Here is a 27756-nt window from a genome sequence, read left to right as displayed (position 1 = left end):
CACTATTATTATTTGTTTTTGGAGTAAAACTTTATGCTTTATAGTTTATAAAATAATGCAGAAAGCTCAAAATATTCTAGAAATATGCAAAAGTTTGCTTAAAATATAAATGGGAGTGCCTTCACTATTCAGATGGATAGCAAAAAGATATCCAAAATCAATAAACGCAGCGAGCGGGCAGGAGGTTGACAATTTATATTTGGATCTTAATGGGATAATACACCCATGCTGCCACCCCAGAAACAGAGAGCCACCAGGAAGTGAGGAAGAAATGTTTCGAGAAATATTCAAGACAGTCGACCATTTAGTATCAATAGTGAGACCAAAGCACTTGCTGTACATAGCGGTAGACGGGGTAGCCCCACGGGCAAAGATGAACCAGCAAAGAGAAAGAAGATTCCGTCCAAAGGATGTGTCAGATGGGCATGTAGAAGGGGGGTTTGACCCAAACACAATTACTCCAGGAACGCCTTTTATGTACCGGCTGCACTGTGCAATTATTCGGTATATAGAGCAGAGACAGTCTGCGGGGATTAATGGATGGAAGCAGCTAGCTGTTATATACAGCGGGTGCGATGTTCCCGGAGAGGGAGAGCACAAGGTGTATGACTTTGTAAGAAGCATTAAGGGCACAGGAGTGAGGCATGCTATATGCGGTCTAGATGCAGACTTAATATTTTTGAGTTTAGCTACGCATGAAAAGTCATTTAAAGTGCTAAGAGAGGATGTGTTCTTCTTGGAGAAGGAGGAGCGCTCTACATGCAAGCTATGCAAGAAGGAAGGGCACAGCACGGGCAATTGTAACCCCAATACATTCCCTCCTTATATTTACCTGGACATTGATATAATACGAAGGTATTTGTATACGGACTTTTCAACTGCAATTAATGCTCGATTTGACTTTGAGAGAATACTGGACGATTGGATATTTGTGTGTTTCTTTGTTGGAAACGACTTCTTGCCGTCAATTCCGTCAATGGACATAAAGGTTGCAGCAATTGAGACAATCACCACTTCGTGCATAAACAATCTGCTGACTAGGCGGCAATACCTCACAGAGGACAGCAAGATTAACATAGCAGAGCTCAGTGTGCTTATGGACACACTGGGGGAGACAGAGGAAAAGCTGCTCCGGGCTAAATTAGCTGGGTATGTTAAAAATGCAAAGAGAAGAGGTGAAGCCCCAAGAGAAGAAGACTTAAAGGTCAAGCTGTATGAGGAAAAGGGGAGACTTGAATACTACAGCAGTAAAATTCACGCCAACTCGCCGGAAGACATAACAAATGTATGTGTAGAGTATTTAAGAGGACTTTCTTGGATTCTTCAGTACTACTACAAAGGGTGCCCATCGTGGAACTGGTACTACCCACTCCACTTTGCCCCCCTAGCACAGGACATAGCAGATACACTGAAGAAGATGCCGCATCTTTCGTTTGATTTTTCAAAGGGTGCAGCAAGAAAGCCGTTAGAACAGGTCATGGCTGTTCTTCCTCCCTCTTCAGCAAGCTCAATTCCCGAAGGTTTGTATCCTATATTCAATGAAATGCCAGAGAACTATCCAGATGAGGTGAAAATAGACATGTTTGGAAAAACCCAAGCATGGCAAGGAGTGGCGCTTCTTCCCTTTTTTGATTGTGACAAGCTTGTATCTCTTGTTAGAGAGCACAGCAGAAACCTGCCACTTGATGAGATATATAGAAATGTTGAGGGATGCGATCTTTTGTTCCTACCAACTGCAAACAAGAACTATGCCACAGCAGAAACATTGTACACAAACTTCACCAAAACATCCAATGTTAAAATAATGGGGAAATTCTACTCTGGACGGGCGACTATTCACTCCTCCGCAAGCATGCCAGGAGACTCGCAGCGTCTTATTGAAGAGGCAAAGAATTATGTGGTAAAGTCAATTTCTGTTGTATTTGTGCCAATAAAAAAGCAGATTTACTAAATCAATGTTGCGCAATGGCATCTATTCACTGAAAAGTAGAATACGCAATAATAAACGTTTTTATGCATACAAAATTATATATTACACCACACACTTGTCCATTATACATATTTATTTTTTCTTATAATACATTCTTTTCTAAATATATAGCACTTTTAAGTTATTTGGATTATATACGTATTTATTCTAATGTTCGAGTGATTGAAACTGTCTTTCTATGCTGGCAATCGACCTCTCCCGGCTTTCTACAATTTCTAGTATTTTCTTGGATATAATTTCACCAAATCTCTCTTTTTCAGTGCCTTCTTCTATATTCTTAGCAATAGCTTGCTTTATTGCATTCCACACTCTTGCTTCGCTTTCTATCCAGATACTTCTGTCCTCCTTCATAGCAACGGCTTTTACATACCCCAAAAACATTAGAAGTGTGTTTGAATGGGCTTCCAGCGCAGATTCAGTGATAATTCTTGCCTTTTCTATTTCAGATTCTCTTTTAGTCCTAATATCTTCATTTTCTATCTGCTTCTCCCGCTGCAGGCTTTCTTTCTTTATAAGATCCATTTCTGCCCCATCTTCATCCCACAGTGAACTGTCCATAAAATTTTTAAAGTACAGTTGCTCTGAGTCTTAGCAATAAAAATATTACTTGTCATAAGGTACAGCAAAGAAATAAATACTACTAAACAACAAACCCTACCAAACAACTTGTATTTATTTAAATTATATAGTTCATAAATAACCCAAAACACAAAATAAAATAATATTAATAATACACACTATACGCATAAACACATTTATTTGCAGTTAACACTAAACTCAACTACTTCACTATTCTGTCTATACGATTGCTTGGTACACCGGATTTAACAAGTATTTCTATCACTTTATAGTCCTCTGATGTTTGTACAGAAATGTCTTCTGTACCGCTCCCGTTCTTTATAAGAGTAGATCCGCATGCAATTGTCTTTGAGCACTTCTTTGCCAACTCCTTCATCTTTGTGCTGTTCATTAGCAAGTGAAGGTTTTTAACAAGAGTCACGCGCTTATTCCCTGAAACCCTCTTTGTAGTAACAACTATCTTTGCATCTGGTTTTAGAGGCGCCTCTTTTTTTGTTCCCATGCATACCGCAGAATACTCGCAATACTCAGGTGGAAACCCGCACTTGTCGCAGTATAACTGGTCTTCCAACATATTGAAAATTTTTAATAGATGTCTTTAGACAAGAATATACCCAAAACAGAGGAAATGGAAGAAAGCCCATTTTTCTACTTGGATGAAATACAAGCAAATTTCTACAAACTGTTTTCTCTTTTTTACAGTGGAATAGGAATTATTCAAAGAGATTCGCCAGCTAAAAATGAAAAGCCAGACCAAGATGCAATACTTCGGCTGGAGAATAACATAAAGGAGATCATAGGGCAGTTTATAACCACAAGAGAAAAGCTAGAAGAAAGGATATTAAAAATAGAAAAAGAGAAGCCTTCTTTTGACTCATTAGAAAATCTATTAGAAAAAACAAGAGAATTAGACAAAATTATGCAGAATAAAGTAAAAGTGCTAGAAGAAGAGCTTCCTTTATTCAGAGAGGCGGTGGAAGAGATAATTGAAGAAATTGACCAAATATAATTTATTTTGGAGTGTTAGTTAGATTGAATTTTCTGGTTTGAATTTCTGAATACTTCTGGTTATATACGTAGTGTATGGTTAATTATTCTGTCTATTCTGGCCATGCGTTCATCATTAATATTATTTATGCTAATGGGGTTTACAGCATTGATAATGGAACTGCACCCATACCATTCTAATATATTACCAAATATTGTTTCAATTGGTAGTAATTGTTGGCTTTCATCTCTTAGTATTCTTAGGTGGTTGTGATAGATGCTATTTAGTTCATCACACAGAAAGATTATTTGAATAGACACTGCGTCTATTATGAAAATGTTAAGCCATTCTGTAATAATAAAAGCTGCATCCTTTGCGCTGTATATATGCAATATTCCATTGACTTCTACTCTTCTTGCTTTTATAACACCTTTTGTGTGCGTTGGATGATTGATTTTTTTACTATATAAATTTATTGTGTTTGATATTCTGGAAACAGATGGTAAAGATATTACAAGTGTGTCCACATTCATTATATTTTCTTGTGGCTTTAAATTGATCTTTTCAAACAGCCAGGCATCTAATAGAATATAGATTTTCACATTTTTTAATATTCTTTTCAAGAATTCGTATCCTACACTGTCAATGTATGGAATATTCTTTAGTGTAATAGACTCTAGCGCCGGACTTTTTAGCAGCACTGATTTAATAAGCACAAGATCCTCCAAGTCTTCCATACGAATAGTTTTTAACTCCACTCCAGATAAATAGTTGTCAAAAAATGACATACTAGTGATGTTAACTTTTTCCAAACTTAAAGATACTAAAGAAGGTACTTCCCAATTCAATAGAATATTTTCTATATTATTTGTGGACATACCATAGAATGACAGTCTGGTTATATTGTCTGCTATTTTCCTTTGAACTGGTATTGCTAATGCTTTCTTTTTTCCAATTATTTTATTATGAATTAGAATATTTGTGAAAGAAACGCGTTTTGCTTTGAAGTTCTCCAGAATAAAATTTACTTTTTCTATGTTTACTTTTATTGTGTCTCTTGTATGAATAACTATTTCATCATTAAGTATGGGATATTCTTCTAATGTATTCCTGACATTTTGGGATAAAGGAATGCACAAATCAATATATAATACTTGTGTTTTATCGCCGAACACTATTCCATTGTTAGCCATATCAACTTTAATATTCGCATTTTTGATTGGATCATCTTTCTTACTGCTTTTTATTAGGAACTCTTTCACTCCATGAAAATCCATTTTTCCTTCATCACCCACGCTGTACACGCCAATTATATGAATAAGAACGAAGAAACAGCTAGATAGAACCTTCATCACTCCTAACTTGCTTGAATCACAACCATGCATCATTTTATTGATTAAAAAAACAATTAGTTTTCAATTATGGTAAGCAGTTAAATTAAAAATATTTGAATTTCAGGGTATTTTCAGTCATTTTATGCATTAGGTCATAAAATATTATATTAATTAGATCAATTACGCAAATTTGGAATTGGTAGAAGTAGTTTGAACTTGTATACAACACTTATGTACATTGGCTGTTAACATTGGTATAAGAAATCACTTCTAATGTTCTTCTGCCGTTTCAAACATTTATGGATTTTCTAACTTTATAGAATAAGCATAGTATAAAGTTGAAGCTATATTAAATTTTTCTAAATTTAGAGTTGCTTCTAGCTATAGTATACTATCACGTGGTTTAAAATTTAAATATAATAACTATGCAAAAGTATAAAAGAAGCACTGCATGTTTAGCCATTTAGAAAGCACTACTGCGAAAACTCTTATTAACATATCTTTATTTAGTATTAGATTTAAAAGAACATAAACCCTAGAGATGTTTTATCCTCTGGCGTACTGGGTTCTTGCACATTGCTTTGGCTCTTTGTTTGATCAGGAGGTGTGCATGCATTGCTTTTCTCCTGATTTTGTTTTTTCTGTATTTTATCTACAGTTTTAAGCAGTCTGTCAATTAACTCATGCTTTTTGCCCGTGTATGAAAGACCAAACTCCTTCATTATGCTTTTTAACTGCTGTACTGTGAGTGAAGAGTAATCAATTCCCTGTACTTTTGACATGAAATTATGGCTAATCTTTAAAAATTCAATTCTTTGTCCGGGCCCCTCAAAACTTGTTGTGGCATTTAAGTACAGAGGAAGAACAGAATTAACTGTGCTTTTTTCCTGAGGCGCAGGGATCTTTTTAAGAACCCCCAAACACATCTTTTTCTTTTTCAGCTCATGCGGTGGCGATTGATATTGAATAGGCTCTGCCTCATACCCCTCTCTTTCGGGAGAAGTAGTATACCCCCACGGGGCATTATATGGCCTTCTTCTTTTTTTGGTATACCATGCATCTACATACGCCCCCTGCTCAGACTTGTCCATGTATATAGGAGAGTATTGTGATGGAGCCATTTGATTAAAGGAATATAGCTTTCGCTCTTCAAGTATTTTTTGCATGTTGTCTGAAAGTGATAAAGATGCATCAGAATACATCCCATCTGAATTGTCATCAAGAAACTCATCTAAAGCGAACAATCTATTTGTATTGGTCTTTCCATATATATTATCTCTATCTGAATCTGAATCTCCCATACACCTTTGAATAGCATTCTATTAATGCAGTACTATAAAACTACAGTTTCAGAAATCAATGCAACACTGTTTTAAACTCTTTTATTTATACCCGGAAAAACATATTGGAGGCTTTTACAATCTTTTGTAATTTACTCTCCTGGGCACCAGAGTCGCGCACCTCCATGTTGCTCTTTTTTTCCTGGAGAACCTCGCACGCGGCTTGCCCAAGTTTTAAGTGTGTTTTTGGCAGTGTCTCTGCAGCTTGTTTCATCTGCGGAATATCTCCAAGAACATTGCATTTCCAGATGTGATCTACTATTCGTATGCACTCTGAGTTGTCTAAATCAATTACACTAGACAGCTCCATTCGATTCAAAGAATATCTTCTAGTGTCTCCCATTGCCAGTAAATACAAGAAAAAGTACCCAAATATGCTGTCGCTGTGCTTGGATGGTTTTTTGCTTGAAAGTACCTCCAACTTGTACCTCTGCAATGAGTATGAAAACTCTTCGGTGCTCTCATTTATTAGCTGCAGGCATTCGCTTTCCAGTGTTGACATAAGAAAATAATAAAGGAATTCAATTCAGAATATTTATAAAAAGTGTAAAAATAATTTATTCTTTTTTAGCCCTGTAGTAATGAGAGACTGTATTGAGAAAGGAAGAGTAGTAGAGTTTAAGTGCGCAACCCTTGCCACCAAAATAGGAGTAGTAGTAGACTTTATGAGTCAAACTGCTTTTATAGTGCAGATTGTATGTGCTAAGACCGGAAAGGCGTTAGAAAGAGAAAAAATCACAAAGAAGCACATTCTGCTGACAGAGGATGTAATAGAGTTTGACGATTCTGAAGAAATTAGAGGAGATGCATTTGTTAGATCAATTGAAGAGAACATAAAAGAAGCTGTAGCAAGAAAGCAGAACACTGAATTATTTAAAGCTGCAATTGAGTTGGCTCAGAGAAAAGAACTAAACGACTTTGAAAGATTTATGAAAGAGCAGGAAGACATCGCTAGAGTAAGAATCTTAAACTCACACGGATTTGAATAAATTATAAGTCATTTACAACAAACAGAATTATACTTGCTAGTGTAACTGTAATGTGTTTAACACTTTAGTCGTTATTGTAGACTAGTGCAAAATATTCACATAACTATTTACTAGGTTTCTATTATAGCTATATAAAAAGAACCTATTTTCTGGATATATAAAGAATTATTTAGAGCTGTTTGCCGTGCACTAATGCATACTGTTTTATAGTGCAGACAAGTGTATAAATTATTTCTAGTAAATTTTCGGCATATTGAAATAATTACTGTAAAAATTTGGCAGAATCTTCAGAGCCACGGCAATTTTAGTTCTTCTTCATATAACCCGAAATAAGTATAAATCACATGTCATCTATCTATTAATATGTAACAAGAGTACAATAGATTTGCTTTATTTATGATTTGGTAATAAATAACTCTTTCTATATTTATTGCATACTTTGCTATTTATCATCTTCATCCTGGTACTTTCCTGATATACGCACAGCACGAGACACCGGAAGTTTACTCTGGCTTTTTAAATTTTCTTTTAATAGACTGGCGGGCACTTGTAGACACCCATTTAATGCGCTTTTCTCTGCTGGTGTAATATCGTTCTGGTCATCGCAGGCTTGGATTAGCTCTTTTCCAGAAGCTATGACTTTTATTTCACTGAATAGCAAATACTCGTTATGCAGCAATATATCTGAAATATTCTCTTGCTCTTTCAGTAGTTCATGCATCTCTTCCGATGAGAGGGATATCGCAACATTTACCTTTGTATTGTCGTAGGATGGATTGAATGAAATATTTGGATCGTGCAGATCGTATAGCTTTCTCATTGTGCCCTCATCTTCCAGCGTGACAACATTTAGTGGAATGTTCTCCTTGGCCATTTGTTTTATAAGCTGTACTTCTTTTTTCATTCTATAAAATTTCTTTCTCTGCTATTATAGAAAAATTGAGTACAGTTTAGTATTTCGAGATATTTCAGTATGTCTCAAATCAAGATATTTATAAGTTAAAAGATAAAAACATTAAATGCTAAAAGAGCAGATTAGCTAAGAATAGTGTATTTTATACTATCAAAGAGATATTCATCCTGCTTTTCCTCCTATGGAAGAAAATATTACTCTTTTTTGCTATTATCATCTTCTGTAGGGGGAACTTCACTTTCATTCCAATTCTCAATAATATTAACTGCTATTATCGAAAAAACTGTGACTATTGTGACAAGCACAAGTATCTCAATAATATTGGTAATTAGCTGTCTTCTATGCATATTTTCTTTGTTTTTGTTTCTTTTCCAATTATATATGAAACTATGAACGAAATGCCTGTTTATATTACATCCATAGTCTATTAAATCGTACAATCTATTATTTATTTAAATGCACAACGGGATGAACTATATTTAAAAAGGAAGCAAACAGAGGGATTGTTTCTAAAAACTTAACACGCCCTGCAACGGTGAGCGTTTTTTTTGCCCGGGTTATTCCCACATTTAGTCTTTCTGGAGATATAAGTATTTCTTGCCGAGGCGTGCTTTCCAAGAATAAATCTACAACAAGAAGAATATGGTCTGACTCGCTTCCTTGGAATTTATCTACTGTCTCTGCTTCTCTTCCTAGGAATCGGATCTTTCTCACTTGCTCATTAAAATAGCAGAGTATTTGTGCATCTGGGTTAAATGAAACAATCATGTCTTGCATGTCAGGTAGTGGCACATTTGACATGTCCCAAAATGAAATGCATCCTTTTTCTGATACTTTGCACTTCATTTTCTTCTGGTAGAACAATTCATTGCTCACATCCATTATACACTTTGGCATTCTGTACTGCATGGTAAGTGCATTTATTGGGTGTTTTCTTCTAAGAATGTCAAACAGACTTATGCCGAGGCAGTCTGTTTTTGAAAGTGGACTTAGCTGCAGATGGTCACCAACCAGTACAATTGATTTAGAAAGCATGCTGGGTAAAACCGAGCACAGAAAATTCTGCTGGGTGGCTTCATCTGCTATGTACATATCAAACTCTCTGTCTGCAAAGATGGGATCAGTGTATAATGCCCGCGTTGTAGATAAAATAACATTGTACTCACTGAAAACATCAAAAGTCTCTGAAAGATTTTTGTTTTCCAAAACATGATTCACTTTGGTTCTTCCTGTTCTGTATACTTGAATAAAAGGGACGCCCTCTAGCCGTTTTTCAATATTTGTAAGTGATAAGTGGGTGTGGCAGCATATTAACACAGTTTTCTTTTGGCTTGTAACTATTTTAGTCAATAAAGCTATCACACGGGTCTTCCCCGTCCCTGGCATTCCGTGTATAAGTGTATACGGCATGATATGAAGCGCATTAAACAAAGCACTCTGCTGGTCAGAGTTTAGCTGGAGAAATTCTGGTACAAACTCTTGAGGAATGCTTGTCTGCACCTGTACAGGCGTGCTCATCCACATTGTCTTAACTTTCTCAGATGAAAACAGATGAAGTAGACTAGTTCTAAGCTCAGCAAACATCTTTAGGCATGGATCCTTAGAAACAAGGACTGTTCCGCCATGGTTGTAAATAAGTCTTTCATGCATGTGAATTTCAATGACTCCCCCATTAACAATGGTAACTATACCTCGACCAAATGCACACTGGCCTTTGTCATATATCATTATAAACTCTCCATTGTAGAATGTGGCTGCTGACGCTTCCTTCATTCTTACCTTCAAGTAGTTATTGTCCCACATTTCTACAATTGCCAGTATAGTACTCTCCTTAGAGAGATCTTCCTCTTCTTGTATTTTCTCCCAAATATATCCAAATAAATATGAGTTTGACAGGTCTAAGTTTATCAGCAGATCCAAGTCGCTTGGTTTTGTGCCTTTATCCTGGCTTCGCTGAGACATCTCTTTCTGTGATGCTTGTGCAGCCCGCTCTATTTGTGAGGTTGTAAGACATATATCTCCCACACTGCAAAAGTTACAGTGAGAAATTTCCTTTCTTCTTGGCAATTTTGCTTCTCTTACCATTCTATTTCTTTTTCCAAGTATATGTATTACCTCAAAGTGTTTTAGAAATACATCTTTTATCTCACTGCTTTTTAAATGAAATAGCTTCTGGAATGTATACCCCTTCTGCTCTCTTTGCAAAAGTCCATACAAAACTACCTGTGCAATGTTTTCCAGATGTAACCTTTGCCCTGTCTTCAGCTCTATTTCTGTTTCTTTTTGATTATTTACTATAATTACATCGGGCTTTCCCTTTAGCTGTAGCAACTCGCTGTGCACTGTCTTACTTTCTTCTGACTTAGTATACTCGAGCTTGCTTATAAATCCTTTCAGTGCACCAAAGTATATAAATATTTCTGAGAATGCTTCGCCCAGTGGCTGCTGTATTTGGTATAGTTCAAAAATATACTTGCATATGATGTTTTTTAGCTCTTTTGCAACTGCTGGTATGGTTATGTTTTTGTTTTTAATTAAAAGGTCCAGCCACTCGTGTATTATTATACCATGAATTAGTGGCTTAGTGACTTTTCGGCCAAACTGCACAGTTTTTTCCATAAGCATTGCTTTACGCACACACTCCAAAGATTCGATTATATTAGTGGTGACTAACGACTTTTTAGAGTGGATGATTAAGTAGTTCTGCTCATTGGACACACAGTTTAAGTCTGCCTGCGAAGTGTGCACACAGCACAGGCACGGTATAATACTAATTGTATTTCCTATCCGCGGCGCCCCCTCTCTCCAGTCACCATAAATATAGACCACTTCTCCACCCGCACCCTCTACTTTGTCATACCTAGCCGTCTTTGTAACTGAAACTACTTTGAACTGATTTATCTCCTGTGTTTTAGGATCAATGGCTTCGCTGATTAGTGGGCTACCTGGCGTATCTATTCCCTCCCAAAAGGTAAATTCGTCCAAGTTTTCCTGTACGTCTATTTTGATTCTGTTAATCTCTGGGAGTTTATTACTTTCCCATCCAATAGCCATAATATTTTTTTACATTCACAGAATAAATGCAGCAAACAGAACAGGCGTGGGAACTAATTAAGCAGGAAATCAATGAAGGTAGAATAAATAGACTGCAACTCTCCAGTATTCTGAATAAATTGAGTTTGAAAGAGAGGAAGAACATCTTAAAACTGGCATGCAATCTCATATCCAGATCACTAAAGCAGAACGAAGTATCATTAAGCGAGATATACATCTGTGGGAAAAAGATGCAAAAAAGGCTTTCCACTGTTCTTTCTGTATTAAATATACAACCCGGCCAAGAGAAGCATCTGTCAAAGCTGCCTATATATGCAACAGTGAAAAAGGCCGTGCTAAGGCTAGCAGAAGAGAAAGCCGAGAATGAAATCTCTGAAATAGCCAAAGATGTGACCAGTGCAATACGGTCCGGATTACCTGCTAATAAAAACAATAACTTAAAAGTACAAATACTCTTACTAAAAAGAATAGGAAGAATGGCAAATGTGGAAAAAGAAGTGCTCAGTGCATACCGCGAAGAAATGCCCTACTTCATTGCAGAGATAAAGTCAGTGTATGGATCAGAGAATGTAGAAACTGCACAGAAAAAATAGAATATCTAAAAAAAATACCAGGATTTCTTTGCTGGGTAGGGGTAGAAGCACTTCCATCTGAAATTAAAAGGAAAATACAGGTGCAAGTGGGAAATACTTTGTTTATGGAGAATGTTCTTACAGAGAGGGATATACTACTACTTTTAAGGGAGAATAGTGCGAATGTTCTCTCTGAACTATTGCAGTTTCGGGCGGATCAGCCATCCAAATTAAAGATTCGAGATATCTTTATCAAAGCGCTTGAAGAGCACATCAATAAAAGCAATGCGTTTGATGGGCTAATGCAGGTTAGACTTATTCAGTGGCCACCGCCAGTAGACCGAAAGATAAAGAAGATGACTAGGAAAATTCTTAAAACTAATATTAAGAAGTCACCAAACGAGTACTCTAAACTACTAATAGAAAAGATAAAAAAGGAAGTGACAGAAAAACTACCTAAAGAAGAAGTTCCTTTTCTTCGCGTTATTGCTGATGAAGTCTCCAGTACTGACTATTTTGAAAACAACTTAGTGATTATGCTAGTTGACGAGTTGTTAAAAGGTGCACCAGTTGAGCAAGTAAAAAATTCTATACGAATAGTCCGGAGCAAGTGGAAATATGCATTAAAAAGAAGAGTTGATGAACTAATCAATGATTTTGTGGAAACTGAAACATTGCAAGATGGAAAGATTTCTCTGATACGCACCAACAGCTTTAGATGGCCTAAGTCAATAAAAAGCCTAAATATCCCTGGGATACCAGAATTATCTGAAATAAAACGAGAAATAGAAAAAAGTAAAAGAAGAAAAAAAATTCGAATCGATTGGGTAGATACCCTTTCTGTGGTAGAAATACAGATAAATTCAGGAAGCGCTATTTTAACTTTACCACAGTACTGGATTATTCTAAAACTGTGCGATACTAGATCTGTTCTAATCTCAGATGTAAAGTCTGCGATTGTTACTTATAAAGAGCAAATAAGCCCACTTCTAAGACAAAGCATAGTAGAAATGTCTAAAGACTCTCTATGCATAGAACCAGGCACTAATTTCAACAATGAATCTGCATGGACTGATCTTCTCCCGGAATTTATAGAGAAGGAAAAAGAAGTACGCGAAGAAAAAAAGAAACTTCTTATAAACCTATCAATTGACAGCTACCTAACAAAAGAACTAAAAAGAACATCTCCCCAAAAAAAGACTGAAATACTTAATAGAATTGTAAAGCTGCAAATGGTCCTGCCAAAACAGGTTGACCAAAGAATCTCTATTCTTACGCAAAGAGAATTACTATCCTATAATACAGAGGAAGACACGCTTTCTTATCTTCCATAAAATGCATTGAAAATAAAAATCATTTCTTTATTATAATCTAAACACTGTGCTCTTGTTTGTATTTAATAAAATTGTTCTGGAATACTTATCCAACTTATTTTAGACTATTTCTAAGTATTCTACTGTTTATTTTCTATGATAAATTTGAAATCTGCACGGAACTTGAGCACCGGCATTCTGAAATATGGCTAGAGCATGTAGTCTATAACTTATATTTCCTTTTTGTTGTGTGTTAATCTGTAGTATATGCCCGGTGCACACCGCCTCATTTGGCACAACTCTCACACACGTCTATTTAAAACTATTTTTCACAGTCTCTAGTATAACCAACAAATATTCCCATAAATTGACCTTCAATGAAACAGAATTTGGAGGCCACTATTTTAAACAAAAAAAATTTACGAAAGAATGTCAGAAGGTGTTTCGATGGATATAACGACAGAAGAGGAAAACACTTTTCTTTTTCATTACCAGCTAAGAATGCTCAGCACTTGTGATAAGATGAACATTCCTATCCAGGTACAGAGTACTGTAATAACGTATTTTAAGATATTATTTACAAAGAGACGAGTTTTTCACTATGATATGAAGAATCTTATTATGGCATGCATTCTTTTGGGAATGAAAGTAGAAAATATTTACATAACAGCTACACAGATAAAGGAAATGTTTAGCTTTGTTGACACACAATTACTGGCAGAGTATGAATTAGAGATATGCAATGCACTAAAATTCAATTTATATGTACCGTCTCCGCATTTAAGACTTCTTGCACTGTTTCTTTTGCTTAGGAATAGAGAAAGCATAAATGCAGTGATTGATGAATCTGTGCAAACACAAGAAATAACTTCTCCAGATGTTCACTTAAATTGGGAAACATCAATTGAAAATCTTAAAACAATTATGCTATTGGATAATTATCACACACTAGATCTTACACAAGTGGCAATTGCCTCCCTCCCCGTGTCTCCCTCTCTACTGCAGGGATTCTTTATGGAAGATACATTAAATGCGGTCGTAGAAATAAAAAAGCAAATGAAGCGAAAAGACCTGCCCACACAGACAGAAATCAACAAGATTGACCAGAAAATTAAAACAATCCAAGCACGTTATAAAGTAGACCAAGCACATGCTAATTGATTTATTCAATGAGTTTTAACAGTTCTCTTTTATATTTAGTTGGGTCTTCATCCCAACTAACCTCTTTTCCATCGTATGATAATTTTCCATTACATCCCTTCTCCTTGAAATATTCCTGGAGCGGCTGGAAGGTGGTACACCCTCCCATTTTAACAATAATGTTTTTGTTTCCGACTGTTAACTTAAAGAGAACAGAATCTGTTCCTAATTCAATTACAGACTTATCCTCCTTTGGTATTGAGAGGTTTATAGTTCTAGAAACTCCAGGAAAGTCTTCTTTGTACATTTCATCTGATTTATCCTGGATCTCTACATCTACCAGGTCATTCTGCTTAATATTGAATAAATCACTTGGTATTTCTTGTTTTTTAATGATATTATCCATGACCCGCTTGATTTCTTTGTCAGACAGGCGAGTAAACTTGTCATCTATTAAGAAGCCATTTTTGTAAATAGAAAGCTTCCGATTTCCAACAGGCTCACCCGATTCTGTTTTGTCTGAGTCTGCCTTGTTTGATTCTTTCATTAACTTTTCAAATTCTGCAGCATACCCAGATTTTGGCATCTCCACAATTTGCCCACTATTCCCACCAACATAGCTAGTTCTTTTGTCCGAGTTGTACTCCTTTATAATTGTTTCGGCAATAGCCATATCGTCCCTGGATAGCTTTAACGCATTCCTTGCCTGATTCTCAGTGCAGTTGAGCTTTTTCATTAGTTCGGTAATCTTTGCGGACATCCTATTTCAATAAAAACTAATTTAATATTTATGGCAGCCACATAATTAATTATCGTATATACATAAAATGTTTTACGGCATAATAACCCGAATAAACCCCAAGCCATAAATGAAAATTGCCTTGTTGCAGATATATTTTATAGACTAAATATAAATAAACATGGTGGTATTTATGCTAAACAGACACAGTCCTATACTGCTGGTCTGTATTTTGTTATTTAGTATCCTGCAGTGCTACTCCTGCAATAATGCATATACATATAATAATTCTTTACATCTAAAAGTTACTATAGTAGCGGAGAGCCAAAGCATACCCAAATGGAAAATAAAACAGGCAGTAAATATATTGCAGGAAATATATAGAAATAGCGGGCTGGGTATTACCATTTCCTGCCAGCAGATTAAATATGCGCACGAACATGGGAACTCTCCTAACAACTATGCTACAGACATAGCATCTGACTCTAATAGAGAAATTGACGGTGTAGACTTGTTCAATGGGCTAAAAACAATTGCAGATACCATGCGAAGAACCAACAATCTTATAACAAAAACTAGTCCAATATTTTTCTTGCACTTAGAAGATAACCCTTCTGTTTACGGCGCCTCGGTTGAAAATGGGATATTTATTGGCAATCCAATTGCTGTTTGCACTGTTAAGCCCGAAGACACGCCTAAAGAAATAGGAGAAACCATGGCGCATGAACTAGCTCATTTATTAGGTGCAAAGCACGATGGGGACGGAAACAGTTGCATGCCATCAGGATATTTAATGGAAACCATCTACACTAAATCAGATGCACTAAAGATATTCAGCACTTGCTCAAAAAGTGACATAAAAAATAAGCTGGTAAAAAAATGAAATTAAAAGAAGCGAAGTGGATACTTGATGGAATAGAAGGATTCGCCTGCCCAAAGATAAAATACGAGCAATATATGACACCATCTGAACTGGCATGTGCTGTAGTGCATGTTATGGCTGTAGAATATAATGACATACAAGACAAGGATGTATTAGACCTTGGCTGTGGGACTGGAATGCTTAGTGCTGCAGTCATTCTATATGGTGCCAATAAGGTTATGGGAATAGACATTGACTCTTCTGTTGAAGATAAGTATAATTGTAATTTAAGCAAAGTTTCTGAGGGTCAGCACACATTCTGTAATTTAGACGTTCAAAGCGATGAGTTTGGCTCTATTCCTCAGTTCAACACAGCAATAATAAACCCACCCTTTGGCACAAAAAACAACAGCGGGATTGATGCAATTTTCTTAGAAAAGGCTTTAGAAAAGGCGGATGTAGTGTATTCCATGCATAAAACCAGCACCCGTGAATACTTTAAGAACAAATACAGCGGAAGAATCAAAGTTTTATCCAAAATGTATTTTGAGCTTAAAAAGACGTATAAATTTCAAAAAAAGGAAAGTGTGCATGTTGTGGTTGATTTAATACGTGTGACTAGAGCATAATCTAGATCTTGTGTTATACACAAAGTAACTCAAATCACTCTAAATTTATAATAATGTTCAGAAATAATAAAGAATTTATTTTATAAATGTCTTCTTTGCAGACTGTGTACACCTTTAAATAAATTTACTTTGCTAATTATAATAGTAGTGAAAAGCATTTTAAATAGCTAAACACTGAAAGTATTAAAATCGCTAAACATGTAGAAACATTAGCAGGTACACAGACTTGTACTAAATTGACAGATTATCATATCTGATAATATAAAATTCATTTATAATGAAAACGTCAGAGAACCTCCTAGTTATTGTGTTTTGGGGGTTTAAATTTATATTTATGAATTTACTATTTATTCATTGTATTCGAGTACTTCAACACTGTTCAGCATTTTGCTGTACATATTTAATATACAATTTATCTTAACTCTGTCTAACTCATTGTTAGGCCTGCATAATATAACCTCCATAGACTTTAGACAATTTAGTATATTGTGATAGTATTCCAACGTGCACTCTTTAACAGGATTTATCCCAAGTGCTTCTTGGTCAGTGATTAGATAGAAGCATTCTTTTATAATACTCGTAAACCGCGCCTTTTCTTGGCAGGCAATTCCAATAAATAATAACAAAATAGCATTGACGCTGGACCGCTCTATAAGCTGGGTATCTGGCAGCACATTATCAATTTTCTTCATAGTATTAACAAGAGTGCAAATGTGCTTCATAGTAGTGCCGCACACAGTTAAGCAGCTTAGAAGGCAGATTTGCTCATTTTGCTGCAACATTCCTCCAAGTATATCAAGCAGACATGCCAACTGGCACCTCCCATCGAGCTCAACATAGCTTGTTAGGTAGCTGATCACAGAGTCCTCTGCATTTATATTAACTAGCTTCATCAAAAACTGCATCACGGTTTTGTCTGAAAATATAGAAGCTTTATACGTTATAGTGTCAAACTTTATATATGGAAAGTAGCTCTGATGGTCTTTTATAAATGGAATAAAAGTTAAAGCTCTGCGGTGTAGTAGCTGGTTGCTACTGCATTGTTGGCCAATTATGTTGGAGGCAAAACGCACAATGTAGTGTGTCGTTGGCAGCTGCAACTTTGCAATGTACACTACCAAAAATTTGAATAGGGTCATGTTATTTCCCCCATATTTATAAAGTCCGAGACATTCTGCATATAGAAGAAGGCTATTTACATCTATACAGAGAGCATTTATGCCTCTCTTTAGCAAGCTGTCATCAATAAACTTCTGCACACTGCGCTCAAAAAAGCCTTCTTCTTCAATAATAAGCTGAATATAGTGCCTTATTACATACTTAACAAAAGAGGCTCCTTGTATGACAGAAGAATTGGCCAGCTCATTTAGCTTACTAATTTCTAAAGTGCAGAATTGCTTAAGTCTGGCAACTGTTATTCTGTAGAAGCTTTCGGTTTGGTATACATATACTGCTAATTTGTTTCCTACATCATTATTTGTGTATTTCACTGTTACTTCTCCATATAAATCATACTTATTTGCGCTGTTTTTATGCTTTAATAGATTTTCCACAGAAATACTTGGTTCTACTCGATCATTCATAGTCCAAAATAGACCCTTTAAACACTTTTCTATGTATTCATATACCTCTTCCTCATACACTTTCTCATTTCCATTCAAGTCTTTTTTTAAATTGTTAAGTTTTTCTTTTTCCTGCTCATATGCACCTAGCAGCTCTGCAATTACACAGATCATGTTTATTATGCCTATTTCCAACCGGGTTCTAGTTGCATCAATGTAACTTACGCCTGGGTTGTTTAAGTTTGACAGAACTCTATTCCACTCTGCATGTATTACCTTAGAATCTTCAAGGTGCAGCTTTGGATATTTGGCAAAGAATTCTTTTAGTCTGCTAGATGCATTTTTCATATGCTCGGTTGTATAAATACCTCTTGTGCAGTCATATGCAAAAAAACACACTATTCCAAGGAGTGTTGTTTCCATATAATTAACAGATTCTGTGACACTTCTGGACTCCTCCAATATTCCACAGAAATGCGCACTCACCCTGGGATTCAAATAATCTGCTTCTTTTATGGTCTGCTTTATATTTTGATTTGGCTCTAGATTAAATGAAATTAAAGCTCCTTCTTTTTGTTCTGATACTGTATGCACCTCTTTGACAATGTCCAAATAATTCAAGCCAGCCCCAGTGCTTTCTATAGAGATAAAGTATCGGCTAAACACATCATTTGCCAAGCTGTGCTCTGCACTGTCTCCAGCCTTTGTTTCTATATGCTCCCATAAAATTTCATACAATGAGCCAATAATACACTTCATTATGTTCTTAGTCTTTTTAGCCTTCATGTAGTGGTGTATATACATCTGTATAAGAAATGACGGGCGGTTCAAGAATCTCCCAGTTTTAAACTCCTCATACGTCTGTGGCTCTACAAATCCTTCTTTTTCCAGTATTGGATTTCTTTTGTTGTTTATAAAGAAGTTTATCACATCTACAGCCTCCTGCAGATATATTGTTTTGGTGTCTTCCCTTTGCCCGGCGCCGCATTCACTAGAATAACTAAATAGATTCATGCCAATTGTAAAAACATGCTTGCCATTTCTCTTCCTTAAAACAAGGCAGTTGCCCTCCGTAGACTCTTCCATTGTAAGTGCTATGTCTAACCCCTCTGAAAGCAGCAGAAGAGCCGCAAGAATTGTGTGTGTATATGGCTCTACTATTTCGTTTTCCAAAAATATTAAAAAAGAATCTTCTTTGGTTGTTTCTATTGATAAGGATTTTCTTAGTGAAGGAAACATTTTAAGAAAAGTACTGTAGTACTCCCTGGTATAGTTTAGCAAATCGCCCTCCTGGTATAAACTTTCACTTACTCTATCACTCTCGCAATTTCTGCTCTGCATATTAATATTGCCCTTGCTTCTTTGATGATCAATTGCTATAATATAGTCAATCTCTACCTCTGGAGACAGAAATCGCTTTGCTTCTGTAAATCTTATATATATACTTTCTATATACTGCCAAAGTTGATTTAATGCACCATCTGGATTAATTGTCAATCTCCCGTATTTCGGATTATATATTATTATTTTGTACATATCTGTCAATTCATTATAAACTTCCTCTATCAAAGTGTTCCTTGAGATTCTTCCCATTCTTTTTTTATATTACAATTATTAAAATAATAAATTTTTATCTATTGATATTTTTATATCTTTATTTATGTTAATTAGATATATTTCGGAAGCTGTTTAACTGTTTTGTTTGCACAATCTATACATAAATACACACAAATTAATTGTCTTTGTTTATTTACCACCTATTAGACTACCTAATATAAATGTAATCCAAATATCCCGAAAAATACATGCCTGAGTATTTCTTTAATTATGTATACTTTGGATGCGTATTAATTGGTCCTTGCAGTTACTTTTTTTCTGTATACCTATCTAATATCGTATTTATTTCAGCTGCGATTTCATCATCAGCACTCTTCTTTTGTTCTTTTCTAAGACAGTCTATCTCTGTGAACATTTTCAGTATTCTCTTGGTGTTTAAAGTTTCTAGATCTAAATACTGCACTGACTTATACAAAATGGCAAAGTCATTTTCAAGGGCATCCATTTGCTTGTATATTTTTATGCTGTCAATATATTCTATTGTATATGCAAGAATAGTATCTAAATGCCCCTGAAGAACATCTGGGTGTACTTTTCCTTTATACTGCTCAAGAACACGCGATACCCTGTCAGAGTATAAGGATACTTCTGTTCTCGGCGTTATGCTCTTTATGGTTTTCTTTATTTGGTCTGTTATGCTCTTCATTTGTTTGCTTAAGTCTTCCTCTGTTCGCTGGATAATAGCACACTCCTGCTCTTTTGTTTTTTTTAGATCTGGAAGCTTATTGTATAAAACATCCTCTGGCAAACTACATTTATGGTTAATTAGCTCTTGCTTAATACTCTCCAGGAGGTCAGATGCAAACCCTTCAATTATAAGCGCGCCCTCTTCTGCTGCAGATTGTATAACCGGGGATACACATCTAACTAATGTATTTGTAAACTTCAAAATAATATCGTCCAGTTCATTCTCTACCTGCTCTATATCATGCACCATTTGCTTTGATTCTCTAAAAAATCTTCTGATTTCAGAAGAAACAGCGAAAAGAATATCTTTTGCGGGCCTTTTCTCTGCTATAATGCTCTTTAGCCTATTTTCAGACTGGCTGGCATCGTTGTTTATGCACTTGTACGCTGCCTGTATAAGCATCTCAGAAAGGCTCTTAAAGTGCGCGTCCTGGTGTGATTGTATAGACACAAAAAATATTCTGATTTTTTTGAAAATATACTCATAATCTAAATCTTCTTCTGGTATTGATGTGATTATCGATTCAATCTTCTTTCCTATCACAGCATCATACTCCTCTACAGCAGGATCAATTGGCTGCGTTACATACGACTTTATTTCCGTGTCTATTTTTAAATACTCTGTAAATATCGACAAAAACAGTGCAAGTCTTTTTGTTGTACTATACCTGTCGATTGGTATTTTGGATATTTTCAATAATTCTCTTCTTCTCGCATTATTTACATAATCTGTGAATTCATTAATAACTCCTAGCTCGCTGTATATATATCTGCTTATATATACAAATTCTCTATTTGAAAGTGCAAATCTTCTTGATTTGTGTATTTCTAAGCTTTCTTCTGATTTTTCTGTCTTTTCCTTCATTTCTTTTATTTCTGCTATTTCCACAATTCCTGTGGTTATTTCACATGTCCACCACTGTATTAGTAAGTTTCCTGTCATTATTAATTTTTTTTCTGTTTCTCTGACCTGTGACTGTATGGCTTCATAAAATGAATACTCTACAAACTGCCTTGATATAATTATCATCTTTTTATACGCCAGCACCCATAAAAATATTGTTCTTGCATCTTCGTCTGTTACTCCTCTCCTTTCATTTATCAGCGCATCCACTTTTATTAGCGCTTTGTTTGTGATTCTTTCTAAATTTTTCCCATTTTCAATTAGTTCTTTAATTCTGTACGCCCCCGAAATCGACTCTTTCACTCTTTCGTTAACCCTCTTTATCTCATGTAGAGCCTTTTTTATCTCTCCCTGGTGAACACTTGTTTCCATTATCTGCTCCTCTGCCTCGTCTATCTGCTTATTAAACAGCTTCATTCCTTGTATAACTTGAGGTAATTTGTCTATGTCCTTTAGAATTTCAACTCCTCCTCTCTGCATGCACTCTTCTAATAGCTTTGTTTTGTCTTCAAGTTCTGCTTTGTTTGTTTCTATTTCTTTGTCTCTTTGTTTTGTGTCCAGTATTTTTGTTAAATACTCTCTAGTTATGCCTGTGTCTATATCTATTGCGATGGGTCTATCTCTCTCCTCTGCTTTCTCCATTTGTTTATTTATTTTTTTGTTATTACTCCTGTGATATTTATTGTTATTATACATCTTGTAATTTTAGGTTGTCACGAGTTGTTATAATATTTCTTGTGTTAAATATAACTATTGCTGCACCAAGTGAGTTTATCTAACGATTGCTCTCTTATATTCTTCTATTTATAATATTTTTAGGCCTTTTCTTTAAAAATATATTATATTAAACAGTTCTATATGTTGTATAGTCAAGTATACTATAAATATAATGAATTATATCCAAATTATAATATGTAAATATGTATAGATAGGCTATATTATACTTTTATATAAATAGACCATACAATATACATATATCATATAGACCAAATCGATTGGACTGCCTAGTAATTAGTCGGATGTTTACTAATTTACACTGTAAATATAACTATAATGTGACTAATATATTTATATTCATTTTAATATTGTGTTTTTATAATATTTCTATTGTTTTGTGTACTTTATGTTATTTACTGGTAATTATTTCGGGTAGCAATTGATTATTCTACTTATGTAATTAAAAATAAAACTCTTCATAAATATCTGGATTTAATATACGGGTTTTAAACAAACACAACAAATAAATTACAAAACAGCCTAATAAAAACAATAACAAATACTGTCATATCACACTATGTAACTAACTATAAACACACCAAAATATACAACTATTATTTATTTTATATTTAATTTCGGGTTGATCTAAATACTAAACTAACAGTATAAATGGACAATGTTGCATCAAAATAATCAAAGGTTTTTTCCATATCGATTTCTCTTTTATCTATAAGCAATGAAATGTTCTCAGAGTCTCCTTTGTATATGTGCAGGATGCTTTCCACTTCATTCTCTTCAACTAAATAAAAAGGCTCCCATCCAAACTCTTCAATAATTGTCTGCACAAATATACCTTCATTCTTTCCTATTCTACTAGCATACCATGTGAGTTCTTCTATTTTCTTGTGTTTGGTTGTAGCTATATGCTTTTCATAGGCTTGGGCGGTTTTATAAATTGAACCGCATTCCATGCATCTAATTCTACTCATTTATACGCTTTCTCTTATTTTTTTTATGGCACGGCTAGATATTTATAGAAAACAAATAAGAATTCTTGCATTAAATACAATTGATGCAGTGTTGGAAAGCCAGACTATTAACAGAATATATGAAGCAATATGTATAAACATGCAATTTCTCTTTGTCATTATCTCCAGTGATCAATTACCTAGTTAGAAAATTAAGTAATTGGATTGTTCCAAAAAACCTAGCAATAGCCATAATTATGGATGGAAACAGGAGGTATGCTCGAACAGCAGGAATAAGTAGAAAACAGGGGACACATACAAGGATACACACACCTACACTCTATTTTAGAGTATATGAACCTAATCCAGTGTAAGGCTGTGGGGTTTTTTGCATTTGGGAAGAAAAACTATAACAGATCAAAAGAAGAAGTGACAGATATAATGAGCATACTTGAAAATGCATTTAAGGAATTGAATGAAAAAAAGGAGTATCAGAAATTATGCGATAGGGTAATGATTACAGGAGACATTGATTCAATGCCAAGTAATGTTATTCCGCATGTAACTGCTATTAATGAAAGATCTAAAAAAAAGAAAGACTGTTTTATATTTATGTCATACTCCTCTTTAGACGAGTATGTTAATAGTGCAACCGATGGGAACGCGATTCCATTTGACATTATAATACGCCCGGGTGGAGAAAAGAGGATGAGTGACTTTTTACTATGCAATGCATCCAAACAGGCAATGCTTTCTTTTTTAGCAGTTAAATGGCCAGTACTGACTCCTATGCACATTTTACTTGTCATTATTAAGTATGTAATAGAATTACCACTGCGGGTTTAGTGTAGTATTGGGTGTATACAGAAAAGCTTGATGTGTTTCATAAGTGAAACACATATTAGAATGGAGGCAGACAGACATGCAATGGTAAATAAATGGCATGGACTGTTTATCCTATCTATTCCGTATGCAATTACTCGGGTAGTTTTGCTGGATGATATAGATGCACCAGAGAAGCACGGGAATGTAACAATAGATAGTACAAATAACAAACTAGACCATATTTCCAGAAAAGTAAGAATGAAAACCAGCCTGACATCTAGCAATATTCCGTATCAAAAAGAAACAACAAGTAGATACATTGCATTTGCGCCGCCGCGTAATGGAAGGGATACCCATCCGTATTATAAAAGAGAGACTCTGCCGCGGCCAGGAGCATATTCTGTAGAAAAAGACACTTCAATAAAGGTAGAACCAATATATCAGCATAATAAACATCTTAATACCACAATAGACAGAAGAATAGAAGATTTGCTAAGTGAAATACAGAAAACAAAGAAGGAACAAGATATATATATGCATACCCAGGAAGACTTAAATGAAAAACAAGCAATGTGGAACAAATTAATTAGCGAAAAAAAAACAACTGCACAGTCCATTGGTATAACACAAAAAGAGATAAAAGCAGTGATGATAACACTAAGTGAACTAAAAAAGCAGCTATATGATCTGACAAATCGAGAAAGCAATCTTATACGAGATGAAAAAATAGTATCAAAAGAGATTGAATATCTGCAATCCCAGCTAAATGCCAAACAGGCTCTTCTTCATAAATTGCATAAGCTTAAAAAGAAGTACAAGTGGTTAGAAAGTGAATATAATTATTATGAAAATGACAGTAGCTCAGACTAACCAAACACATAATAAATCACAGAAATTTATTATCTGGATATGTGTCAAGTATCATAAACTCAAGTGTAATAAATTGGTATCTCATATGAATTATTCTATTATTTTTACAGCAATAAAAATTATTCTATCAAATTATAGGCGCTTTAAGCGCATATGTTCAAAATACTCTATGTTGAAATACGGGCGGCCTTATTTAATGTATTAATAAGAAATATCACAGAGCATAAGAAAAAGAATATTCATAAAATATTCTTGGAAAAGATAGAATTGAAAAGTAAAGGAAATAAGGAGAGAATAACAAAGAAAGGGCAAGAATTATAAAATAGTGTAGAGCAGTCAAGAAATGCACATAAGAAAGTCTTATAGCACAATTATTTATTTAATAGATTCTGGCGTGGAGGGTGTGAATTAAAGAAGAAAGAAGTAGCATAAGTGCAATTTTAATTTTTGTTTAGTATGGCAGCACAAGAGCAGGATATAACAGACAGCATACTACAATACCAGATAGATCTAGCAAGGGAGTTAAGAATTTATAAAATGTGCTGGATTGAAAGAAAGCTGAAAAGGGGTTTTGATATATCTCGCACCACCTTTAGGACACTTGGTCTTAATCCAAATGTACTTCCTCTGCCGTGCATGGACAATTACATTATATACTCTAATACAGAGAAGGAGATAGAGGCACTTAAAGCAGAGAACTCTACAAAGAATCAAGTATCAATCGAGGAAGAAACAAGAAAGATATACGAGGAGATATGCAAGCGGTTTATTCCTAAAGTGTTTAAGATACAAGTGCAGAACATTGCAGCAAAGCAAGCGCAGCACAAAAAAATAAGCACGGTATGCCAGAGAGAATTAAAGAGGGCTCTGACAAAAACAGCAAAGACAAATCCAATTTTGAAAGGAAAGAGGATTACAAAGGAGCTGCAGACGTTCTTCAAGAGAGCAGAGAGGACAAGCCGGGACAAAAAGAAGAAAGAGGAGAAGGAGGATTATGAAAGAAGGAAGAAAGAGGAAGAGAAAAAAGAAGAGCAGCGGCAGGAAAAGAAGCTCAACTTTTTAATTACGCAGACAGAGCTGTTCTCACACTTTATTCTGGGGAAGAAAAAGCAGAATGAGGAGATTGATGAAGAGTCAAAGATAGCATTTGAAGCAGCAGAAAAGCACAGGCAGGCTGTGAAGGAGTTTGACCACCATCCAGGGCAGCGAAAGGACGAAAAGGCTCTTCCGGTGTACAACAACTCTACGCTTCCTATTAGCGAGAGTGTGAAAGTGCCTGGAATGCTTCAGTGTACACTGAAAGACTATCAGAAAAGAGGGCTTGAGTGGCTAGTTAGTTTGTATGATCAAGGTATAAATGGCATGCTAGCAGATGAAATGGGTCTGGGAAAAACTGTGCAGGCAATATCTTTTTTGGCGCATCTGGCAGAGAACGAGAACATATGGGGGCCTTTTTTGATAATTACGCCAGCCTCAACTCTACACAACTGGGAGCAGGAATTCAACAAGTTTGTGCCGTCTTTTAAAGTGATCTCTTACTGGGGAGCAGTTGCCGAGAGAAAGCAGCATAGAAAGACTTGGCAGCAAAGAAAGCTGCAAAAAAAGGACTCACCCTTTCATGTGGTTATTACATCGTATCAGCTAGCAGTTAGTGACGAAAAGTACTTCAACAAAATAAAGTGGCAGTATATGGTGCTTGATGAAGCGCAGGCTATTAAGAGCAGCGCAAGTACTAGATGGAAGACTCTTCTATCATTTAAAACCAGAAATAGGCTGCTTCTTACCGGAACGCCTATACAAAATACTCTTCAGGAGCTCTGGGCGCTTTTGCACTTTATTATGCCTACGCTGTTTGACTCCCATGGCGAATTCTCTGAGTGGTTTAAAATAGAGGATGGGGATAGTGTGAATGAGGCGGCAAGGCTCAGGATGGTTTTGCAGCCATTCATGCTAAGAAGAGAGAAGAAGGACGTTGCAGATGAGCTAGGGCAGAAGATCGAGAAAACCATTATATGTGAGCTAACCCCCAAGCAGAGAAAGCTTTATGATGGAATTAGTGCGCGCGCACCAATGGCATCATTTTTGGACAAGGCGCTGCCAGATGATTTAGAAGGTGTAGAGGGGCTGATGAATCTAGTAATGCAATTCCGAAAAGTATGCAACCATCCAGACTTATTTGAAAAGAGAGAGATATCTTCAGGATGGAGTCAACCAGTAACAAAGGTGTACATTCCAGAACTCCTTTCAAACATAGCATTTAATAAGAAAAGAAAGCTGCCCAGCTCAGTTATGCTTGACAATGAAAGCGACATTGCAAAGTATAAATACTGTGCGCTGTTTAACTGCATAGATTCAGAAAATGTCCCGAAAAAAATAAAATTAGAGACAGATGAAACAATGCTAACGAACAAATTCAAGCTTTTCCAGGAAATAGTCATTCCAAGATGTCTGCCCCCAAAGAAAGAAGTATTTTCAACTGCGTATATCCCGACTGAAACAATTCCAAGTGAAATTCAAGAGTGTATTAGGCCACCTCCAGTACACATACCATCAATGGAGAGGTTTGTAAGCGATAGTGGAAAATTGGTTATACTTGATGCACTGCTGCCTAAGCTTAAAAAGGAGGGCCACAGAGTTTTAATGTACTTCCAAATGACACGAATGATAGACTTAATTGAAGAGTATCTAACAGTAAGAAACTACTCGTATCTTAGGCTAGATGGAAGCAGCAGAATATCAAACAGAAAGGAGCTGGTGAAAGACTGGCAGTCCAATGATGAGCGGTTCATTTTCCTTCTAAGCACAAGAGCAGGTGGCCTAGGAATTAATTTGACTGCTGCGGATACAGTGATATTCTATGATAGTGATTGGAATCCAACTGCAGATCAGCAGGCCATGGATAGAGCGCACAGGCTAGGGCAGACTAAGCAAGTGACTGTATACAGACTAATAACAGCAGGAACAATTGAAGAAAGAATTATGGAAAGAGCAGGAGTAAAGGGGGAGATCCAGAGAATGGTGATAGAAACAAAGGACTAGCGATAGCCCAAATGAAGAAATAATAAGAGTATACTAAATGTTTTGAAATAAATACTAATTTGAAAAATAACCGATACTAGTTTGAAGCCTGCGGTTTCTATGAAACCCCTCACTAAGCATGCCGG

The 27756-nt window shown here is 35.6% G+C and overlaps 23 protein-coding genes across 23 annotated transcripts; 11 read left to right on the top strand and 12 right to left on the bottom strand.

Moving 5' to 3' along the window:
* Positions 1-109: 109 nt before the first annotated feature.
* Positions 110-2012, top strand: NEPG_01495 (uncharacterized protein; the record flags this gene model as incomplete). Its single annotated transcript, XM_013203869.1, has 1 exon — positions 110-2012. The coding sequence occupies one exon, from the start codon at positions 110-112 to the stop codon at positions 1949-1951; it is 1842 nt and encodes a 613-aa protein (XP_013059323.1). The 3' UTR covers positions 1952-2012.
* A 44-nt stretch (positions 2013-2056) lies between these two features.
* NEPG_01494 (uncharacterized protein) lies at positions 2057-2591 on the bottom strand. The gene has a single exon (XM_013203868.1). It carries the CDS (start codon positions 2546-2548, stop codon positions 2138-2140), a length of 411 nt encoding a protein of 136 aa, XP_013059322.1. The 5' UTR covers positions 2549-2591; the 3' UTR covers positions 2057-2137.
* Positions 2592-2771: 180 nt separating this feature from the next.
* Positions 2772-3143, bottom strand: NEPG_01493 (uncharacterized protein; the record flags this gene model as incomplete). Its single annotated transcript, XM_013203867.1, has 1 exon — positions 2772-3143. One exon carries the CDS (start codon positions 3141-3143, stop codon positions 2772-2774), a length of 372 nt encoding a protein of 123 aa, XP_013059321.1.
* On the top strand, positions 3144-3589 carry NEPG_01492 (uncharacterized protein). The gene has a single exon (XM_013203866.1). The coding sequence runs from the start codon at positions 3162-3164 to the stop codon at positions 3576-3578; it is 417 nt and encodes a 138-aa protein (XP_013059320.1). The 5' UTR covers positions 3144-3161; the 3' UTR covers positions 3579-3589.
* Positions 3590-3591: 2 nt separating this feature from the next.
* On the bottom strand, positions 3592-4945 carry NEPG_01491 (uncharacterized protein; the record flags this gene model as incomplete). The annotated part of the gene is made up of 1 exon (XM_013203865.1): positions 3592-4945. One exon carries the CDS (start codon positions 4943-4945, stop codon positions 3638-3640), a length of 1308 nt encoding a protein of 435 aa, XP_013059319.1. The 3' UTR covers positions 3592-3637.
* A 446-nt stretch (positions 4946-5391) lies between these two features.
* Positions 5392-6192, bottom strand: NEPG_01490 (uncharacterized protein; the record flags this gene model as incomplete). Its single annotated transcript, XM_013203864.1, has 1 exon — positions 5392-6192. The coding sequence occupies one exon, from the start codon at positions 6190-6192 to the stop codon at positions 5410-5412; it is 783 nt and encodes a 260-aa protein (XP_013059318.1). The 3' UTR covers positions 5392-5409.
* A 79-nt stretch (positions 6193-6271) lies between these two features.
* NEPG_01489 (uncharacterized protein) lies at positions 6272-6733 on the bottom strand (the record flags this gene model as incomplete). Its single annotated transcript, XM_013203863.1, has 1 exon — positions 6272-6733. One exon carries the CDS (start codon positions 6731-6733, stop codon positions 6278-6280), a length of 456 nt encoding a protein of 151 aa, XP_013059317.1. The 3' UTR covers positions 6272-6277.
* Positions 6734-6812: 79 nt separating this feature from the next.
* On the top strand, positions 6813-7226 carry NEPG_01488 (uncharacterized protein; the record flags this gene model as incomplete). The annotated part of the gene is made up of 1 exon (XM_013203862.1): positions 6813-7226. The coding sequence occupies one exon, from the start codon at positions 6813-6815 to the stop codon at positions 7218-7220; it is 408 nt and encodes a 135-aa protein (XP_013059316.1). The 3' UTR covers positions 7221-7226.
* A 382-nt stretch (positions 7227-7608) lies between these two features.
* NEPG_01487 (uncharacterized protein) lies at positions 7609-8124 on the bottom strand (the record flags this gene model as incomplete). The annotated part of the gene is made up of 1 exon (XM_013203861.1): positions 7609-8124. One exon carries the CDS (start codon positions 8122-8124, stop codon positions 7663-7665), a length of 462 nt encoding a protein of 153 aa, XP_013059315.1. The 3' UTR covers positions 7609-7662.
* A 170-nt stretch (positions 8125-8294) lies between these two features.
* On the bottom strand, positions 8295-8480 carry NEPG_01486 (uncharacterized protein; the record flags this gene model as incomplete). The annotated part of the gene is made up of 1 exon (XM_013203860.1): positions 8295-8480. The coding sequence occupies one exon, from the start codon at positions 8478-8480 to the stop codon at positions 8328-8330; it is 153 nt and encodes a 50-aa protein (XP_013059314.1). The 3' UTR covers positions 8295-8327.
* Positions 8481-8577: 97 nt separating this feature from the next.
* On the bottom strand, positions 8578-11187 carry NEPG_01485 (uncharacterized protein; the record flags this gene model as incomplete). Its single annotated transcript, XM_013203859.1, has 1 exon — positions 8578-11187. The coding sequence occupies one exon, from the start codon at positions 11185-11187 to the stop codon at positions 8578-8580; it is 2610 nt and encodes an 869-aa protein (XP_013059313.1).
* A 26-nt stretch (positions 11188-11213) lies between these two features.
* NEPG_01484 (uncharacterized protein) lies at positions 11214-11830 on the top strand (the record flags this gene model as incomplete). Its single annotated transcript, XM_013203858.1, has 1 exon — positions 11214-11830. One exon carries the CDS (start codon positions 11214-11216, stop codon positions 11778-11780), a length of 567 nt encoding a protein of 188 aa, XP_013059312.1. The 3' UTR covers positions 11781-11830.
* On the top strand, positions 11830-13093 carry NEPG_01483 (uncharacterized protein; the record flags this gene model as incomplete). The annotated part of the gene is made up of 1 exon (XM_013203857.1): positions 11830-13093. The coding sequence occupies exon 1, from the start codon at positions 11885-11887 to the stop codon at positions 13091-13093; it is 1209 nt and encodes a 402-aa protein (XP_013059311.1). The 5' UTR covers positions 11830-11884.
* Positions 13094-13501: 408 nt separating this feature from the next.
* On the top strand, positions 13502-14453 carry NEPG_01482 (uncharacterized protein; the record flags this gene model as incomplete). The annotated part of the gene is made up of 1 exon (XM_013203856.1): positions 13502-14453. The coding sequence occupies one exon, from the start codon at positions 13502-13504 to the stop codon at positions 14231-14233; it is 732 nt and encodes a 243-aa protein (XP_013059310.1). The 3' UTR covers positions 14234-14453.
* On the bottom strand, positions 14225-14972 carry NEPG_01481 (uncharacterized protein; the record flags this gene model as incomplete). Its single annotated transcript, XM_013203855.1, has 1 exon — positions 14225-14972. The coding sequence occupies one exon, from the start codon at positions 14970-14972 to the stop codon at positions 14235-14237; it is 738 nt and encodes a 245-aa protein (XP_013059309.1). The 3' UTR covers positions 14225-14234.
* A 160-nt stretch (positions 14973-15132) lies between these two features.
* On the top strand, positions 15133-15834 carry NEPG_01480 (uncharacterized protein; the record flags this gene model as incomplete). The annotated part of the gene is made up of 1 exon (XM_013203854.1): positions 15133-15834. One exon carries the CDS (start codon positions 15133-15135, stop codon positions 15832-15834), a length of 702 nt encoding a protein of 233 aa, XP_013059308.1.
* On the top strand, positions 15831-16442 carry NEPG_01479 (methylase; the record flags this gene model as incomplete). The annotated part of the gene is made up of 1 exon (XM_013203853.1): positions 15831-16442. The coding sequence occupies one exon, from the start codon at positions 15831-15833 to the stop codon at positions 16440-16442; it is 612 nt and encodes a 203-aa protein (XP_013059307.1).
* A 347-nt stretch (positions 16443-16789) lies between these two features.
* Positions 16790-19597, bottom strand: NEPG_01478 (uncharacterized protein; the record flags this gene model as incomplete). Its single annotated transcript, XM_013203852.1, has 1 exon — positions 16790-19597. One exon carries the CDS (start codon positions 19595-19597, stop codon positions 16790-16792), a length of 2808 nt encoding a protein of 935 aa, XP_013059306.1.
* A 102-nt stretch (positions 19598-19699) lies between these two features.
* NEPG_01477 (uncharacterized protein) lies at positions 19700-21908 on the bottom strand (the record flags this gene model as incomplete). The annotated part of the gene is made up of 1 exon (XM_013203851.1): positions 19700-21908. The coding sequence occupies one exon, from the start codon at positions 21906-21908 to the stop codon at positions 19869-19871; it is 2040 nt and encodes a 679-aa protein (XP_013059305.1). The 3' UTR covers positions 19700-19868.
* Positions 21909-22558: 650 nt separating this feature from the next.
* NEPG_01476 (uncharacterized protein) lies at positions 22559-22918 on the bottom strand (the record flags this gene model as incomplete). The annotated part of the gene is made up of 1 exon (XM_013203850.1): positions 22559-22918. One exon carries the CDS (start codon positions 22916-22918, stop codon positions 22559-22561), a length of 360 nt encoding a protein of 119 aa, XP_013059304.1.
* A 333-nt stretch (positions 22919-23251) lies between these two features.
* NEPG_01475 (uncharacterized protein) lies at positions 23252-23743 on the top strand (the record flags this gene model as incomplete). The annotated part of the gene is made up of 1 exon (XM_013203849.1): positions 23252-23743. The coding sequence occupies one exon, from the start codon at positions 23252-23254 to the stop codon at positions 23741-23743; it is 492 nt and encodes a 163-aa protein (XP_013059303.1).
* Positions 23744-23773: 30 nt separating this feature from the next.
* Positions 23774-24592, top strand: NEPG_01474 (uncharacterized protein; the record flags this gene model as incomplete). Its single annotated transcript, XM_013203848.1, has 1 exon — positions 23774-24592. The coding sequence occupies one exon, from the start codon at positions 23774-23776 to the stop codon at positions 24590-24592; it is 819 nt and encodes a 272-aa protein (XP_013059302.1).
* Positions 24593-25048: 456 nt separating this feature from the next.
* NEPG_01473 (DNA helicase) lies at positions 25049-27659 on the top strand (the record flags this gene model as incomplete). Its single annotated transcript, XM_013203847.1, has 1 exon — positions 25049-27659. One exon carries the CDS (start codon positions 25049-25051, stop codon positions 27629-27631), a length of 2583 nt encoding a protein of 860 aa, XP_013059301.1. The 3' UTR covers positions 27632-27659.
* Between the last annotated feature and the right edge of the window lie 97 nt (positions 27660-27756).

This window comes from Nematocida parisii, assembly GCF_000250985.1.
Source record: "Nematocida parisii ERTm1 unplaced genomic scaffold supercont1.3, whole genome shotgun sequence".
Taxonomy (NCBI): domain Eukaryota; kingdom Fungi; phylum Microsporidia; genus Nematocida; species Nematocida parisii.
This window is presented reverse-complemented; position numbering and strand designations above follow the sequence as displayed.

What these genes read in the sequence shown, in the direction of transcription:
- NEPG_01494 (XM_013203868.1), bottom strand. Translation starts at nt 2,548, where the DNA reads ATGGACAGTTCACTGTGGGATGAAGATGGGGCAGAAATGGATCTTATA.
- NEPG_01492 (XM_013203866.1), top strand. Translation starts at nt 3,162, where the DNA reads ATGTCTTTAGACAAGAATATACCCAAAACAGAGGAAATGGAAGAAAGC.